The sequence below is a fragment of the Pyrus communis genome, chromosome 7 (assembly GCF_041283825.1).
Source record: "Pyrus communis isolate YQ-2024b chromosome 7, ASM4128382v1, whole genome shotgun sequence".
NCBI classification, from domain to species: domain Eukaryota; kingdom Viridiplantae; phylum Streptophyta; class Magnoliopsida; order Rosales; family Rosaceae; genus Pyrus; species Pyrus communis.
In genome coordinates this window covers 12,077,155-12,093,016 of record NC_142571.1, presented here as the reverse complement: position 1 = coordinate 12,093,016, position 15,862 = coordinate 12,077,155, and the positions used below count along the sequence as shown (strand labels likewise).

The 15,862-nt window shown below is 39.0% G+C and overlaps 1 protein-coding gene across 1 annotated transcript; it reads right to left on the bottom strand.

Annotated features, from left to right (window-relative positions):
• Positions 1 to 14,418: 14,418 nt before the first annotated feature.
• On the bottom strand, positions 14,419 to 15,375 carry LOC148695727 (uncharacterized). The gene has a single exon (XM_088697382.1). It carries the CDS (start codon positions 15,373 to 15,375, stop codon positions 14,419 to 14,421), a length of 957 nt encoding a protein of 318 aa, XP_088553508.1.
• Positions 15,376 to 15,862: the final 487 nt, after the last annotated feature.

Genomic DNA, 15,862 nt, shown 5'->3' with positions numbered 1-15,862 from the left:
GGCTCTTTGAAATAGTGGCGCCTCTTCGATCTTTGAATACGCCTCTTCGATTTCTGAGCAGGCGCCCCTTTGATTTCTGAACGACGCCCCTTCGCTTTCTGAACGACACGTGGTAGTGCAGATGCAGCTCCTTTTGACAAAGCTGCACGCGTCTTCTGAAAAGCAGAGAAAGTGTCGCCGAACTTTGCGCTTGTCGGCTAAAGATGTGTAGATGCGATGATGGCCTCCACGTGTTTTCAGCTTTGTCAGAAATCTTTTGACAAAGTTGAACGCGTTTTCTTGAAAAGCCGAGGGAGCGTCGCCTAAATTACGCCGGAAAATCCGGTTCTTTGAATCGGTGGACGCGTCGTCTTGGCTTTTTATAGAGCTATCAATCACCCCAACACACACACTCTGAAGATTTCCCATTCCTGAAACTCGACTCCGGCCCTTTGTGAAATTTTAACTCCATCCACCCCTTCTCTTTGAACACTTTTGAAAAAAAATGGCAAACTCATCGAACCTTAGCTTAGATTTGAGTCTCAGCAGCGATCCGGTTGCGCCCCGTCAAGGTAATGTATGGCGCCCTTCTTTTTAATCTTCTAACGATCCTCTTTCAGGTGAAGACTCTGTGATGCAGGACGCCACAATAGCTACAATAGTAGCTAAAAACCTCCTCACTCCAAAAGATAGTAGGCTGCTATCAGGACGGTCCGATGAGTTGGCCGTTCAAGAGTCCCTCGCACTTAGTGTTCAGTGTGCGAGTTCTGTGTCCAACATGGGCCAACGCCTGCTTGCTCGGTCCCGCCAAGTGGAATCGTTGATGGCCGAGGTGGAAAGACTTAAGCAAGAGATCCAGCAGCTTAAGTACGAGAATAGAAGTTTGCATGTGCTTGCAAATAACTATTCGTCGGGGATGAAGAGGAAGCTTGATGAGCTGCAAGAATCTGAGGGTCGAATTCACAGTGACCGTCAAAGGCTTGCGTCTTATCTCCAGAGGCACCTTTTTCCTGGGTCATCCAGCTCTTGGCCAAGTATTGAGGCCTGGAATGCTCTAGCTCCGATGCCTCCCGCTCCGATGGCTTCCGCTCCGATGCCTCCCGCTTCTATGCCTCCCGCTTCTATGCCTTCCGCTTCTGCGCCTCGTAGTGGGGCTTCACGCAAACAACCTTTGTGAAGCTCCACCTTTCTCCATGTTTAGTATCTTTCTTTCTCTCTTTTTATTTTTTTTTTATTTTTTTTTATTTTTATTTTTTTATTAACATAAATAAAATCAAACGGCATGGAATTGGTCCTTGAATGGAAGGTGATACTTGAAGTGAACCGGCAATGGTTTGAATTCTAGTGTAGGTGCCTGATTCATAAAAAACAGCAAGTTAGTATAAAATGTAAAGGAATTTGAAAAAAACTTACTTGTTTTGTCCGACAAGAACTCAATGACAAACACCACTCCTTTGAAAGTTTCAGGGATATTGGACTTGGCCAGATTGCAAGTGATGGTTATGACTTGTCCAATGTCATCAAATTTAACTTCTTTGGATTTTGTGGTTTCAAGAACGTCCTCTTTGATGAATTCATGACATTCCCTACTTGTCACCTTTGAAAGGGCTTCCAAGATGTCTTTTTCACCTTCTTCTTCCTTGGAAGTCATGAATCTGCAAGGAATAGGGATACTTGTTGGAACGGGGTTAAAAATAATGAAATTTGGAACAACCATACCTGTATTAGATGGCATAGGAGCAATAGGTGCCTCCGGTAAAGGTGTTTCCACCCTTTCCGTGGGTTGGGTGTATTCCTCTTCCTTGTGATTTGATTTTGATGGTTGAGGGTTGGTGCGAGAATTTATACGCGCACAAATTAAACCCTCTTTTTGACAATTGTAGTATAAGTATAAGTAGGGATCGTTCTGGACCGGGGATTAGGAGGGATTGTTAATCACTTGGATTTGACTCAAAAACGTAAAAACACAATATAAAACACTAAACTAGACTCAAAGAATGTAAAACTAAACTTTAAAACACTAAGACAAACCAAAGACTTAAAATGCTTTTAAAAACACAAACTAAAATGATTTCTAACTAAATTGACATTAAAGTAAAGGGGGATTTAAGTTTATACGAAAATTGAAATAACGAAACAAGTTAAATAAACTAGACAGAATGTAAATATGAAATTGATGAAATGGAATGAATGGATGATAGAATAGCTAAGGGGGTCATCTCCACATATGTTACACTTGCATAATAAAAAGATTTCCAGTTGATCTTTCGATAAATTATGAAACTCATCACCCCGGGTTAATTAGGTCCGCTTAAATTAACCGTCAAGTTTTCCTTAAGTTAATGAATTGGATGGGTTAGCGCAACGCAATTCACAACATTCTCCAAAAGTCCTTTACGTGAACAGCACAATAAAGATACAATCAAAGATCATTAAACATTATGAAAACTATAAGTGTTGACGAGGCATTCGTTACTATGATGAGCATGAAACTCGTGCCAAGAATTCATTTAACGCGATTGTTTATAAGCAACCTCCACTACTTGTGAATATAAGTTCATAACGATTAGGTGAAAATCACTTATATTCTAGCGTCATATTCATGCATGAAAATTAAGCGCGCATTCTTAATAAACATACATAAATAAGTTATCAATCAAACGGTTAAACAAATTGAATCAACAACTTATGAAATGCAATTAGAAGTAATCAAATCAAAATGCAAGCATAAACATATATTTCGAATCACCCCCTAGCTAAGGGGGGTTTAGTTCCTCATACAAAACAAAGAGAATTAAAATTAAACATTGAAATCAAAGAAACACCTAAACATTCCAACAACTCAAACTTGAATTGTATGAACGTTTAGGCCCTCTTCTCTTCCTCTTTATTGTAGCATAAGGTCTAAGGATAGTTGGTTTGGGGGAATGGAAGTGTGGAATGGAGTGAGGAGTGATGGAAATGGAAAGATGGTTTTTGGATTATAAGGGGAGAGATGGGAAGCTCACGGCTAGGGAAGGGAGAATGTGTTTGTAATGTGTTGTGTATGAAATGAGATGTCTATGAATGAATGAATGCAAGGGTATTTATAGGAGTAGTGGAGGGAACATATGGCTATGTCATTTGTAGGTGAAGTAAGTGTGTGAGGTTGGTGAAGTAAGTGGAGGTTGTAGGTGAAGTAGGTGGATGTTGTAGGTGAAGTAGGTGGATGTTGTAGGTGAAGTGGATGTTGTAGGTGAAGTGGATGTTGTAGGTGAAGTAGGTGGATGTTGTAGGTGAAGTAGGTGGATGTTGTAGGTGAAGTGGATGTTGTAGGTGAAGTAGGTGGATGTTGTAGGTGAAGTAGGTGGATGATATGTTAAGTGATAAGTGATAAGTGATATGATATGTGGTTATGATATGATAAGTGGTTAAGTGGTGATGATAAGTGATAAGTGATTAAGTGATATGATATGTGGTGATGATAAGTGATAAGTGCATGTGGGTTAACTAATGAAGGAAATGCATGTGCAATGACAATGTGTTAGAATGGATGTGTGTTATGCATGGCATGATTGGGATTAGGAAAGGTTTAAATGTCCTAAAACTAAAGAGAACAAGGTTCCAACACTTTGGCTCCAATTAGGTCTTCAATTTCGTCCAACACTTTGGCTTCAAGCATAAGCTATCCGTCCTTAGCCCAAAAGTGCTCCAAAAGTCTCCAAAATGCATCTTTTTGCTCCTTTAGCCCTTTGGACCTACAAACACACGAAAATAGCTTAAAGTACTAAAATAACTAAAGAAACATAACGTAAATGTACGAGAACAAGCCATTTAAGTCGCATAAATATGCTCCTATCAAATACCCCCACACTTAGCTTTTGCTAGTCCTCGAGCAAAACAGAAAAACAAAACAAAAAGAACAAAACACAACCTACACCTTCCAACAATCGTATCAGGGACTTCCAATGCACATGACAAGTTAAAAATCATTATTCTCACAGATTTGAGCCATCTTTACACTTAAGTACATTCTTAATCATAGTCACCACATACTAGTTCACAATTAAGCATTTAAAACCATGTTTTGAATGTAGTAACATGCCTTAGAGAATTCCCTCAATTTCTTACTAGATGTACTCTCGTTTTTCACACAGATTTTCTGACTACACACCCTACACTAGGTATATGTGAGAAGATTGATGTAAACATGTAGACGAACTCTCACATATGTTATAATAAGGAAAGCATTTTCTGGAGTTAATAAGCATGTTTAGATATGATCTCATGAATGGAATGCTACTACTTAGACGCGAGAACCAGTGACACCATAAGCTCATACCAAGTTCAAACTCCACAATTGAAATACATAACACTCAATATAGAAGTCAAGGGTTGTAACGGGGCTTGGGGTAATTGGCTAAAAATGAAAGGTAAGGATAACAAACGTTCTTCAAGCAATAGTGAGCAAAGAATTGAATTAGGCACTTAGAATTTCCTTTAGAATGCAGAAGTCAACTTTGATCACTCAAGGGGGAATTACACAGAACTTAGGGCCATATTCATCTTTTTTTTTGGACCCTTTCTTCAACCATCAACGCTCGTGAGTTCATTTTCACTTATTTTCATTTTTTTTTTAAGCTCTTTTTTTCTTTCTTTCTTTCTTTTCTCTTTTTTTTTTTTTTTTTCTTTTCTTTTTCTTTTCTTTTGAATCTCAAAACATAAACACTTAAACATTCTCTCCCCCACACTTATTTTCTTTCATAATGTAACTCAAAAGGAATTCAATTAAGTCATGCTCACTATCTTTTAAGAACAAGGGTGGGGATTGTCCTAAACTAGGCTAGGTGAGGAAAATGTGGGTAAACAAAGAATAAAGGCTAAACAAGGCTCAACGGGGTTAAAACTTACAACATATACGAAGTATGGGAAGTAAGGCTATTTGGCTATGGTGGTGGTCACTACACAACTTCTTCTTGAATATGTGTTATGCAAATCAATAACATGCTTTGAATGAAATGGGCATGAGTTCTAGCATTTGGAACTATATGATAAAACGCCTTCTAAGTAGTAACCAAGCAAAGAATAATGAGATCATGCAACGACTTTAGAAAACAAGAAATCACAGATTATACTCTCCAAAGAATGTTATAGGCTCAAGTCTCTCAGGGTTGTAGCGTTTGTTTGAGTTCCTTCCTTCAAGCATGTTACAAAAAGGAATTTTTTTTTTCTTTTATGATTGCATGTGAAGTTATACATTATAACCATAACCAAGCATATACCAAGAGTAAATCAAACTTTTCTCTATGTTTATAACTCTTTCTAACCGTCATGCAATTATAAACCAAATCCTTATCATTGTGTTGGAAGGTACCCTAAGACACAAACACACACACAAAAACAACTTTAAAACAACTCTTTTTGGGTTTTTCAAAACAATTTTTCAAAATTTTATGGGATTTTCGAATTATAAAACAAAACACACTAAAACACTCTAAAACAACTTAAAAACACCTTAAAATAGCAAGGAACAACATTAGAAGTTATGGTGGATAAAACCCTACGAATTTGCATCAAAACACTTTAGTTACCCCCCCCACACTTAAATCAAACATTGTCCTCAATGTTTTAAGCATAGATTCACACAAAACATAAGTAAACACACAAAAAGCAACTAAACATATTAAACATGGCATAATGTAATTAACAAAGAGAAGAGTTTAGGGACGCAAATCTGGTTATGGAGTGTAAATTCCCTCTTCTCCTTGGTGATTGCATTGAGGCTTTGATCTTTGTGATTCCACAGGCTTACTCTTGAACTGGTTTCTGCCCATCGTTGATTTTCCTTTGTGCTACTTCTTGAACTGGGCAGCAGGATGGTTCTTTTGGTTTCCCCCGAAGGCTTGAGCTTCCTCCTGTTATCTGTTTCTTTGTTCAATCTTTGCAGGAGTGGTCCCTTCTCTGGAAGTGTAACAACCGTTGAAGATGACTACTCGAGAGCAACGCTAGGTAAGCAATCAGGAATAGATTCCAGGCAGTTGGCTCCAGATCGGAAGACTGACTCCAAGTGCCGGCTGATTGCTTCTTTTACTTTGCCATGCAAGTAAGAACAAGGACAAAGAAAACGACAGGGAAAGAGCATGATATGAGATACTTTTGCTTTTGACCTTGATGATATGAGATACCTTTGCTTTGAAGAAGCGGTGAATGAATCAGCACATGCTTCAATCCGCCGTTTCCTCCTGGGTCATAAGTACTCCAGGCATCTGGTATCATCTTTGGGGAAGAAGAAAGAATTGAGTATTTTGAAAGGCTTTGCTGGGAGTGCGCCCTCAGAGGTGAGGGAGAGTTGGGCATTTTCTTCAGGTTTGCCCTGCCATAAAAGACGAAGGTCGACATATATAGAGATAATATCAAGTGGTGGTACTTTTTACCCTTGTCGACAAACGTTTTGATCCCGCAAATCCGGCTCTTTGAAATAGTGGCGCCTCTTCGATCTTTGAATACGCCTCTTCGATTTCTGAGCAGGTGCCCCTTCGATTTCTGAACGACGCCCCTTCGCTTTCTGAACGACACGTGGTAGTGCAGATGCGGCTCATTTTGACAAAGATGCACGCGTCTTCTGAAAAGCAGAGAAAGCGTCGCCGAACTTTGCGCTTGTCGGCTAAAGATGTGTAGATGCGATGATGGCCTCCACGTGTTTTCAGCTTTGTCAGAAATCTTTTGACAAAGTTGAACGCGTTTTCTGAAAAGCCGAGGGAGCGTCGCCTAAATTACGCCGGAAAATCCGGCTCTTTGAATCGGTGGACGCGTCGTCTTGGCTTTTATAGAGCTATCAATCACCCCAACACACACACTCTGAAGATTTCCCATTCCTGAAACTCGACTCCGGCCCTTTGTGAAATTTTAACTCCATCCACCCCTTCTCTTTGAACACTTTTGAAAAAAAAATGGCAAACTCATCGAACCTTAGCTTAGATTTGAGTCTCAGCAGCGATCCGGTTGCGCCCCGTCAAGGTAATGTATGGCGCCCTTCTTTTTTATCTTCTAACGGTCCTCTTTCAGGTGAAGACTCTGTGATGCAGGACGCCACAACAGCTACAATAGTAGCTAAAAACCTCCTCACTCCAAAAGATAGTAGGCTGCTGTCAGGACGGTCGGATGAGTTGGCCGTTCAAGAGTCCCTCGCACTTAGTGTTCAGTGTGCGAGTTCTGTGTCCAACATGGGCCAACGCCTGCTTGCTCGGTCCCGCCAAGTGGAATCGTTGATGGCAGAGGTGGAAAGACTTAAGCAAGAGATCCAGCAGCTTAAGTACGAGAATAGAAGTTTGCATGTGCTTGCAAATAACTATTCGTCAGGGATGAAGAGGAAGCTTGATGAGCTGCAAGAATCTGAGGGTCGAATTCACAGTGACCGTCAAAGGCTTGCGTCTTATCTCCAGAGGCACCTTTTTCCTGGGTCATCCAGCGCTTGGCCAAGTATTGAGGCCTGGAATGCTCTAGCTCCGATGCCTCCCGCTCCGATGGCTTCCGCTCCGATGCCTCCCGATTCTATGCCTCCCGCTTTTATGCCTTCCGCTTCTGCGCCTCGTAGTGGGGCTTCACGCAAACAACCTTTGTGAAGCTCCACCTTTCTCCATGTTTAGTATCTTTCTTTCTTTTTTTTTTTTTTTTTTTTTTTTTTTTTTTTAACATAAATAAAATCAAACGGCATGGAATTGGTCCTTGAATGGAAGGTGATACTTGAAGTGAACCGGCATTGGTTTGAATTCTAATGTAGGTGCCTGATTCAAAAAAAACAACAAGTTAGTATAAAATGTAATGGAATTTGAAAAAAATGACTTACTTGTTTTGTCTGACAAGAACTCAATGACAAACACCACTCCTTTGAAAGTTTCAGGGATATTGGACTTGGCCAAATTGCATGTGATGGTTATGACTTGTCCAATGTCATCAATTTCAACTTCTTTGGGCATTGTTGTCTCAAGTATATCCTCTTTGATGAATTCATGAAATTCCCTAATTTGCACCTTTGGAAGCTCTTCCAAGATGTCTTTTTCACTTTCTTCTTCCTTGGAATTCATGAACCTGCAAGGAATAGGGATATTAGGTGGAATGGGGTTAGAACTAATTGGAACAACCTTACTTGAATTAGATGGCGTAGGAGCAATAAGTGCTTCCGGCAAAGGTGCTTCAAATCCTCCCTTCGGATTTACAATGGTTGAACTAGGGAGTTTGCCTTGGTCGCAAAATTGTCCTACGAACTCCGCTATCTGCCCAATTTGCTTTTCCAAGTGGTCCAACCTTTTGTCTTCTTGTCGAGCCTCATTGTCTTGATTTTGTGAGCCCTGCACCAAACAAATTAATTTGTTAAGCTTTTGATTATAATCTATTGACGAACTTAAATTTGGTTGGGGATATTGAATATGAGGTTGTGGTGGGTGCATAGGTCTTGAATAGAACTCCTCATATGGCTGCCAGTATCCTTCTTCTTGAACATGTTGAGGTTCCCACCACATAGAGTTTGAATGATCACTCCAATCTGAACTGTAAGTATTGGAAAACACATTATTCCTTGATTGAAGATCAAATATATCAACACTTTGCATTTGAGACCTTTCCATGAGCTGTGACAAAAGAGAAGCATTATCAAGTGACATGTTGTTCTTCTCTAGTATTTGAATTCAACAAACAAAACACAAATCAAAAACTAAAACTAAAATACATAACAGAAACAAACAATCCAAGGGATTAGCAAATTTTCTAATCCCCGGCAACGGCGCCAAAATTTGGTGCGAGAATTTATACGCGCACAAATTAAACCCTCTTTTTGACAATTGTAGTATAAGTATAAGTAGGGATCGTTCTGGACCGGGGATTAGGAGGGATTGTTAATCACTTGGATTTGACTCAAAAACGTAAAAACACAATATAAAACACTAAACTAGACTCAAAGAATGTAAAACTAAACTTTAAAACACTAAGACAAACCAAAGACTTAAAATGCTTTTAAAAACACAAACTAAAATGATTTCTAACTAAATTGACATTAAAGTAAAGGGGGATTTAAGTTTATACGAAAATTGAAATAACGAAACAAGTTAAATAAACTAGACAGAATGTAAATATGAAATTGATGAAATGGAATGAATGGATGATAGAATAGCTAAGGGGGTCATCTCCACATATGTTACACTTGCATAATAAAAAGATTTCCAGTTGATCTTTCGATAAATTATGAAACTCATCACCCCGGGTTAATTAGGTCCGCTTAAATTAACCGTCAAGTTTTCCTTAAGTTAATGAATTGGATGGGTTAGCGCAACGCAATTCACAACATTCTCCAAAAGTCCTTTACGTGAACAGCACAATAAAGATACAATCAAAGATCATTAAACATTATGAAAACTATAAGTGTTGACGAGGCATTCGTTACTATGATGAGCATGAAACTCGTGCCAAGAATTCATTTAACGCGATTGTTTATAAGCAACCTCCACTACTTGTGAATATAAGTTCATAACGATTAGGTGAAAATCACTTATATTCTAGCGTCATATTCATGCATGAAAATTAAGCGCGCATTCTTAATAAACATACATAAATAAGTTATCAATCAAACGGTTAAACAAATTGAATCAACAACTTATGAAATGCAATTAGAAGTAATCAAATCAAAATGCAAGCATAAACATATATTTCGAATCACCCCCTAGCTAAGGGGGGTTTAGTTCCTCATACAAAACAAAGAGAATTAAAATTAAACATTGAAATCAAAGAAACACCTAAACATTCCAACAACTCAAACTTGAATTGTATGAACGTTTAGGCCTTCTTCTCTTCCTCTTTATTGTAGCATAAGGTCTAAGGATAGTTGGTTTGGGGGAATGGAAGTGTGGAATGGAGTGAGGAGTGATGGAAATGGAAAGATGGTTTTTGGATTATAAGGGGAGAGATGGGAAGCTCACGGCTAGGGAAGGGAGAATGTGTTTGTAATGTGTTGTGTATGAAATGAGATGTCTATGAATGAATGAATGCAAGGGTATTTATAGGAGTAGTGGAGGGAACATATGGCTATGTCATTTGTAGGTGAAGTAAGTGTGTGAGGTTGGTGAAGTAAGTGGAGGTTGTAGGTGAAGTAGGTGGATGTTGTAGGTGAAGTAGGTGGATGTTGTAGGTGAAGTGGATGTTGTAGGTGAAGTAGGTGGATGTTGTAGGTGAAGTAGGTGGATGTTGTAGGTGAAGTGGATGTTGTAGGTGAAGTAGGTGGATGTTGTAGGTGAAGTAGGTGGATGTTGTAGGTGAAGTAGGTGGATGATATGTTAAGTGATAAGTGATAAGTGATATGATATGTGGTTATGATATGATAAGTGGTTAAGTGGTGATGATAAGTGATAAGTGATTAAGTGATATGATATGTGGTGATGATAAGTGATAAGTGCATGTGGGTTAACTAATGAAGGAAATGCATGTGCAATGACAATGTGTTAGAATGGATGTGTGTTATGCATGGCATGATTGGGATTAGGAAAGGTTTAAATGTCCTAAAACTAAAGAGAACAAGGTTCCAACACTTTGGCTCCAATTAGGTCTTCAATTTCGTCCAACACTTTGGCTTCAAGCATAAGCTATCCGTCCTTAGCCCAAAAGTGCTCCAAAAGTCTCCAAAATGCATCTTTTTGCTCCTTTAGCCCTTTGGACCTACAAACACACGAAAATAGCTTAAAGTACTAAAATAACTAAAGAAACATAACGTAAATGTACGAGAACAAGCCATTTAAGTCGCATAAATATGCTCCTATCAAGGGTCCGTTCCAACCTCCTTGTCACTTCTCAACATGATAGCATTGGTGTTTTCAAATTCTCCCTTCTGATTTGCAATGGTTGAACTAGGGAGTTCGCCTTGGTCTCGAAACTGTCCTACGAACTCCGCGATCTGCCCAATTTGCTTATCCAAGTGGTCCAACCTTTGTGGTGGCTGCATAGGCGTTGAATAGAACTCCTCATATGGCTGCCAATATCCTTCTTGTTGAGCCTCATTGTCTTGATTTTGTGAGCCCTGCACCAAACAAATTAATTCATTAAGCTTTTGATTATAATCTATTGACGAACTTGAGTTTGGTTGGGCATATTGAATATGAGGTTGTGGTGGCTGCCAATATCCTCCTTGTTGAACATTTTGAGGTTCCCACCACATAGAGTTTGAATGATCACTCCAATCCGAATTGTAAGTATTGGAAAACACGTTATTCCTTGATTGAAGATTAGATATATCAACTCTTTGCATTTGGGACCTTTCCATGAGCTGTGACAAAAGAGAAGCGTTATCAAGTGCCATGTTGTTCTTAACAAACAAAACACAAATAAAAACTAAATCTAAAAGACAATACAGAAACAAACAATCCAAGGGATTAGCAAATTTTCTAATCCCCGGCAACGGCGCCAAAATTTGATGCGAGAATTTATACGCGCACAAATTAAACCCTCTTTTTGACAATTGTAGTATAAGTATAAGTAGGGATCGTTTTGGACCGGGGATTAGGAGGGATTGTTAATCACTTGGATTTTACTCAAAAACGTAAAAACACAATATAAAACACTATACTAGACTCAAAGAATTCAAAAATACTTTAAAACATAAACTAAATTGATTTCTAATTAAATTGAACAATAAAGTAAAGGGGGGATTGTGTTTGGACGAGATTAAATTAAATGGACAAATTGTAATTAAAGGCAAAATGTAAATATGAATGTGATGAAAATATGGATGATGGAATAGCCAAGGGGTTCTTCTCCACACATGTTACACTTGCATACAAGATTGATTCTCAGTTGGTCTTTCGATAAATTATGAAACTCAACGCCCCGGGTTAATTAGGTCCGCTTAAATTAACCGTCAAGTTTTCCTTAAGTTAATGAATTGGATGGGTTAGCGCAACGCAATTCACCACATTCTCCAAAAGTCCTTTACGTGAAAAGCACAATAAAGATACAATCAAAGATCATTAAGCATTATGAAAACTATAAATGTTGACGAGGCATTCGTTACTATGATGAGCATGAAACTCGTGCCAAGAATTCATTTAACGCAATTGTTTATAAGCAACCTCCACTACTTGTGAATATAAGTTCATAACGATTAGGTGAAATTCACTTATATTCTAGTATCATATTCATGCATGAAAATTAAGCGCGCATTCTTAATAAACATTCATAAATAAGTTATCAATCAAACGGTTAAACAAATTGAATCCACAACTTATGAAATTCCAACGAAAGTTAATCAATTCATATTGCAAATATAAACATAGTTTCGAATCACCCCCTAGCTAAGGGGGGTTTAGTTCCTCATACAAAACAAAGAGAATTAAAATTAAACATTGAAATCAAAGAAACACCTAAACATTCCAACAACTCAAACTTGAATTGTATGAACGTTTAGGCCCTCTTCTCTTCCTCTTTATTGTAGCATAAGGTCTAAGGATAGTTGGTTTGGGGGAATGGAAGTGTGGAATGGAGTGATGTTTGGATTATAAGGGAATGGATGGGAAGCTCACGGCTAGGGAAGGGAGAATGTGTTTGTAATGTGTTGTGTATGAAATGAGATCTCCATGAATGAATGAATGCAAGGGTATTTATAGGAGTAGTGGAGGGAACATATGGCTATGTCATTTGTAGGTGAAGTAGGTGGATGTTGTAGGTGAAGTGGGTGGATGTTGTAGGTGAAGTGGGTGGATGTTGTAGGTGAAGTGGGTGGATGTTGTAGGTGAAGTAGGTGGATGTTATGTTAAGTGATAAGTGATAAGTGATATGATATGTGGTTATGATATGATAAGTGGTTAAGTGGTATGATATGTGGTGATGATAAGTGATAAGTGCATGTGGGTTAACTAATGAAGGAAATGCATGTGCAATGACAATGTGTTAGAATGGATGTGTGTTATGCATGGCATGATTGGGATTAGGAAAGGTTTAAATGTCCTAAAACTAAAGAGAACAAGGTTCCAACACTTTGGCTCCAATTAGGTCTTCAATTTCGTCCAACACTTTGGCTTCAAGCATAAGCTATCCGTCCTTAGCCCAAAAGTGCTCCAAAAGTCTCCAAAATGCATCTTTTTGCTCCTTTAGCCCTTTGGACCTACAAACACACGAAAATAGCTTAAAGTACTAAAATAACTAAAGAAACATAACGTAAATGTACGAGAACAAGCCATTTAAGTCGCATAAATATGCTCCTATCACCACACAACCAAAGATACATGAGGATAAATGAAGGGAAGATGGTAATCTCACATGGTCAGCAAAAACTTCCATAGGAGTGCGAAAATTATGCACTCGGGATGGCATTTAGTTCATGAGATAAACGGAGTAATGAACGGCATCTGCCCAATAGGAATGAGAGGCGTGGGCACCAATGAGCAGTGCTCGAGTGGTTTCCAAAATATGTCTATTTTTGCGCTCTGCGACACCATTTTGTTGGGGAGTTTGTGGGTAAGTAGTCTCATGAAGAATGCCGTGATCTTGAAAGAATTGAAAGAGTTTAGTGTTGAGATATTCCCCACCATTATCTGACCTGAGAACCTTAAGGGGAAGAGAGTATTGATTTTTAACCATGTAGTAAAACTGGTGAAAAATCTGTCTAGCCTTACTTTTATGTTTTATGGTATAAAGCCATGTCATTTGGGTGCAATCATTCACAAAGATAACAAACCAACGAACCCCATGATTAGTAGCTATTGGAGAAGGCCCCCACACATCAGAATGGACTAACTCAAAAGGAACTGTTCTTTTATTGAAACTCAAATGATAAGAAGCACAATGACTTTTTGCAAGAATGCAATCATTACACTAGAAATCAGAGTTTGAAATGCCATGAAATAAAGACGGAAGCAATTTTTTCAAATAACCAAAAGTCATTGTCTTATTCTTGTTCGGTTTGCCACTGGTCACTTGATTTACTCGACCTGCCGATACATCATCCACATAATATAACCCTTTCCTCTTAGTACCATGCCCAATTATCGCCTGAGTCTCGATATCCTGAAGTAGGCAAAAAGTGGGAAACATTAACACAACACAATCTAATTGCTCAGTAACTTGACCAACAGAAAGTAGATGATTGGATAATGACATAACAAGTAGTGCGTTGTGAATAGATAAAGATGAAGTAAGGGAAATAGAACCTGCTCCTGTTACAGGAGCAACATCACCGCTAGCTGTAATGACATCTTCTTTAGATGGTGAAGTCATGTGATAAAATAATGATGCATTGTAAGTCATATGGTCTGTAGCTCCAAAGTCAATTACCCAACTAGTATCTTTTTTGGTAGATGTTATTAAAATAGTACCGATTTTACCTGAATCTTCCAAGTTGTCACCCATTGAAATTTCATTGATTAAGGATAGCAGTGGGCCTGTTTCAGTCTCCGTGTATACTGCATCTGAAGTCGGCATCGCATATTAGGTTGTTCCACTTTGATTATTGGGCCCTGGTTGACTCGTTGCAACAGTAGCTACCCCATTGCCAGCATCAACTTTTTCTTGTTGTGCTTTAGGCCTAGCTTGGCTTCTTGCGGTACTATATCCGGTTCCTGATCCAGCAGCTGCCACACGGGCTTGTCTAGCCCTTTTATTTCCTCTTGCCTTTAGCTCATTTTTCCTTTCCCAATACCATTCTGGGTACCCATGAATTTCAAAACAGGTCTCCTCAATGTGTCTTGTTCCATTACAGTGATTGCAATGGAGTTTGTCATTATCAATATCCTCCTGGGTACAGAATGATCGATAATTTCCATTAAACGATGGACGAGAATTGAGTGCTTTAGTTGCCATAGCCATAGGAGGTACTGCCATTGTAATCTTTGTTCCCATCATAGTGGCCTGCCTTTGGGATTCACGTCGTACCAAATTGAAGCATTCTTCGATGCCAGGGATAGGTTTCATCATGAGAATCTCACTTCGAACTTGGTCAAAACCACTATCTAATCTAGCAAGAAAGTCATACACCCTATCATTTGCAAGTTCTTCCTTACGAGTTTTCAAATCAGCTCCAAACACCATACGGAGATGACATCTCTTGTTAAGGTCTTGCCACACATCCTTCAGTTCAGTGAAGTATAGATTAATTTGACGATCGTCTTGTCTCGTCCATGTAGCCTTGCTTCGGAGTTCATAGTATTGTGATTCATTAGAACCATCATAAAACAATTGGGTGACACTCTCCCAAATATCTTTAGCCGTGGGCAAGTCTATAAAGAGACCAAGTAGATGTGGTTCCATGGTTTTGAGCAACCACCCACGCACAATAGCATCTTCCGTTGACCACTTCACATATCCTGGATCACTTTCGTCTACTGCCGGGATTTTTCCCGTTAGATACCCATGCTTACCGAGACCTGAAGCATGAACCTCCATCATCTTTGATCAAGCCTTGTAGTTTGTGTCGCTCAATCGGAAGCCAAAAGGAATGGTGTTGATGTTGGTAGACTCTCCTTGAACAGGTACGGGTTGCATGGGAATTAAAACCCTAGTTTTTTGTTCTGCCATTGTACGAAAGAGTTGTGACTTGTTTCAACTTTGTTGTAGCTTTGTTGATTCCAAAGGCTACGTTGCTGCTTTGATATTTCTGGGTTCAAGATTTGGTGAACACCAGATTTTGACGGCTAAAGTATACACTGGTTTAGGGTTTTTGTTTTTTTGTCGAGAAGAGACAGGTCGAAACCTGCTTTGGTACCATGTGGAATTATCAGAGAGACGAGCCATACGACCTACTTCCAACAACACCGATATTGTCCCCAACTTGGTAATTACCACCTGCACAATCCGTTAGGTGTGGGGTTTTATCACAAAAGGCCTCGGTATTAGTTGGAGTGGGGTTAGGATATTTAAACTCTTATTTTCTCAT

Excerpts from the sequence above, each read along its gene's own strand:
- LOC148695727 (XM_088697382.1), bottom strand. The coding sequence starts at position 15,375 with ATGATGGAGGTTCATGCTTCAGGTCTCGGTAAGCATGGGTATCTAACG.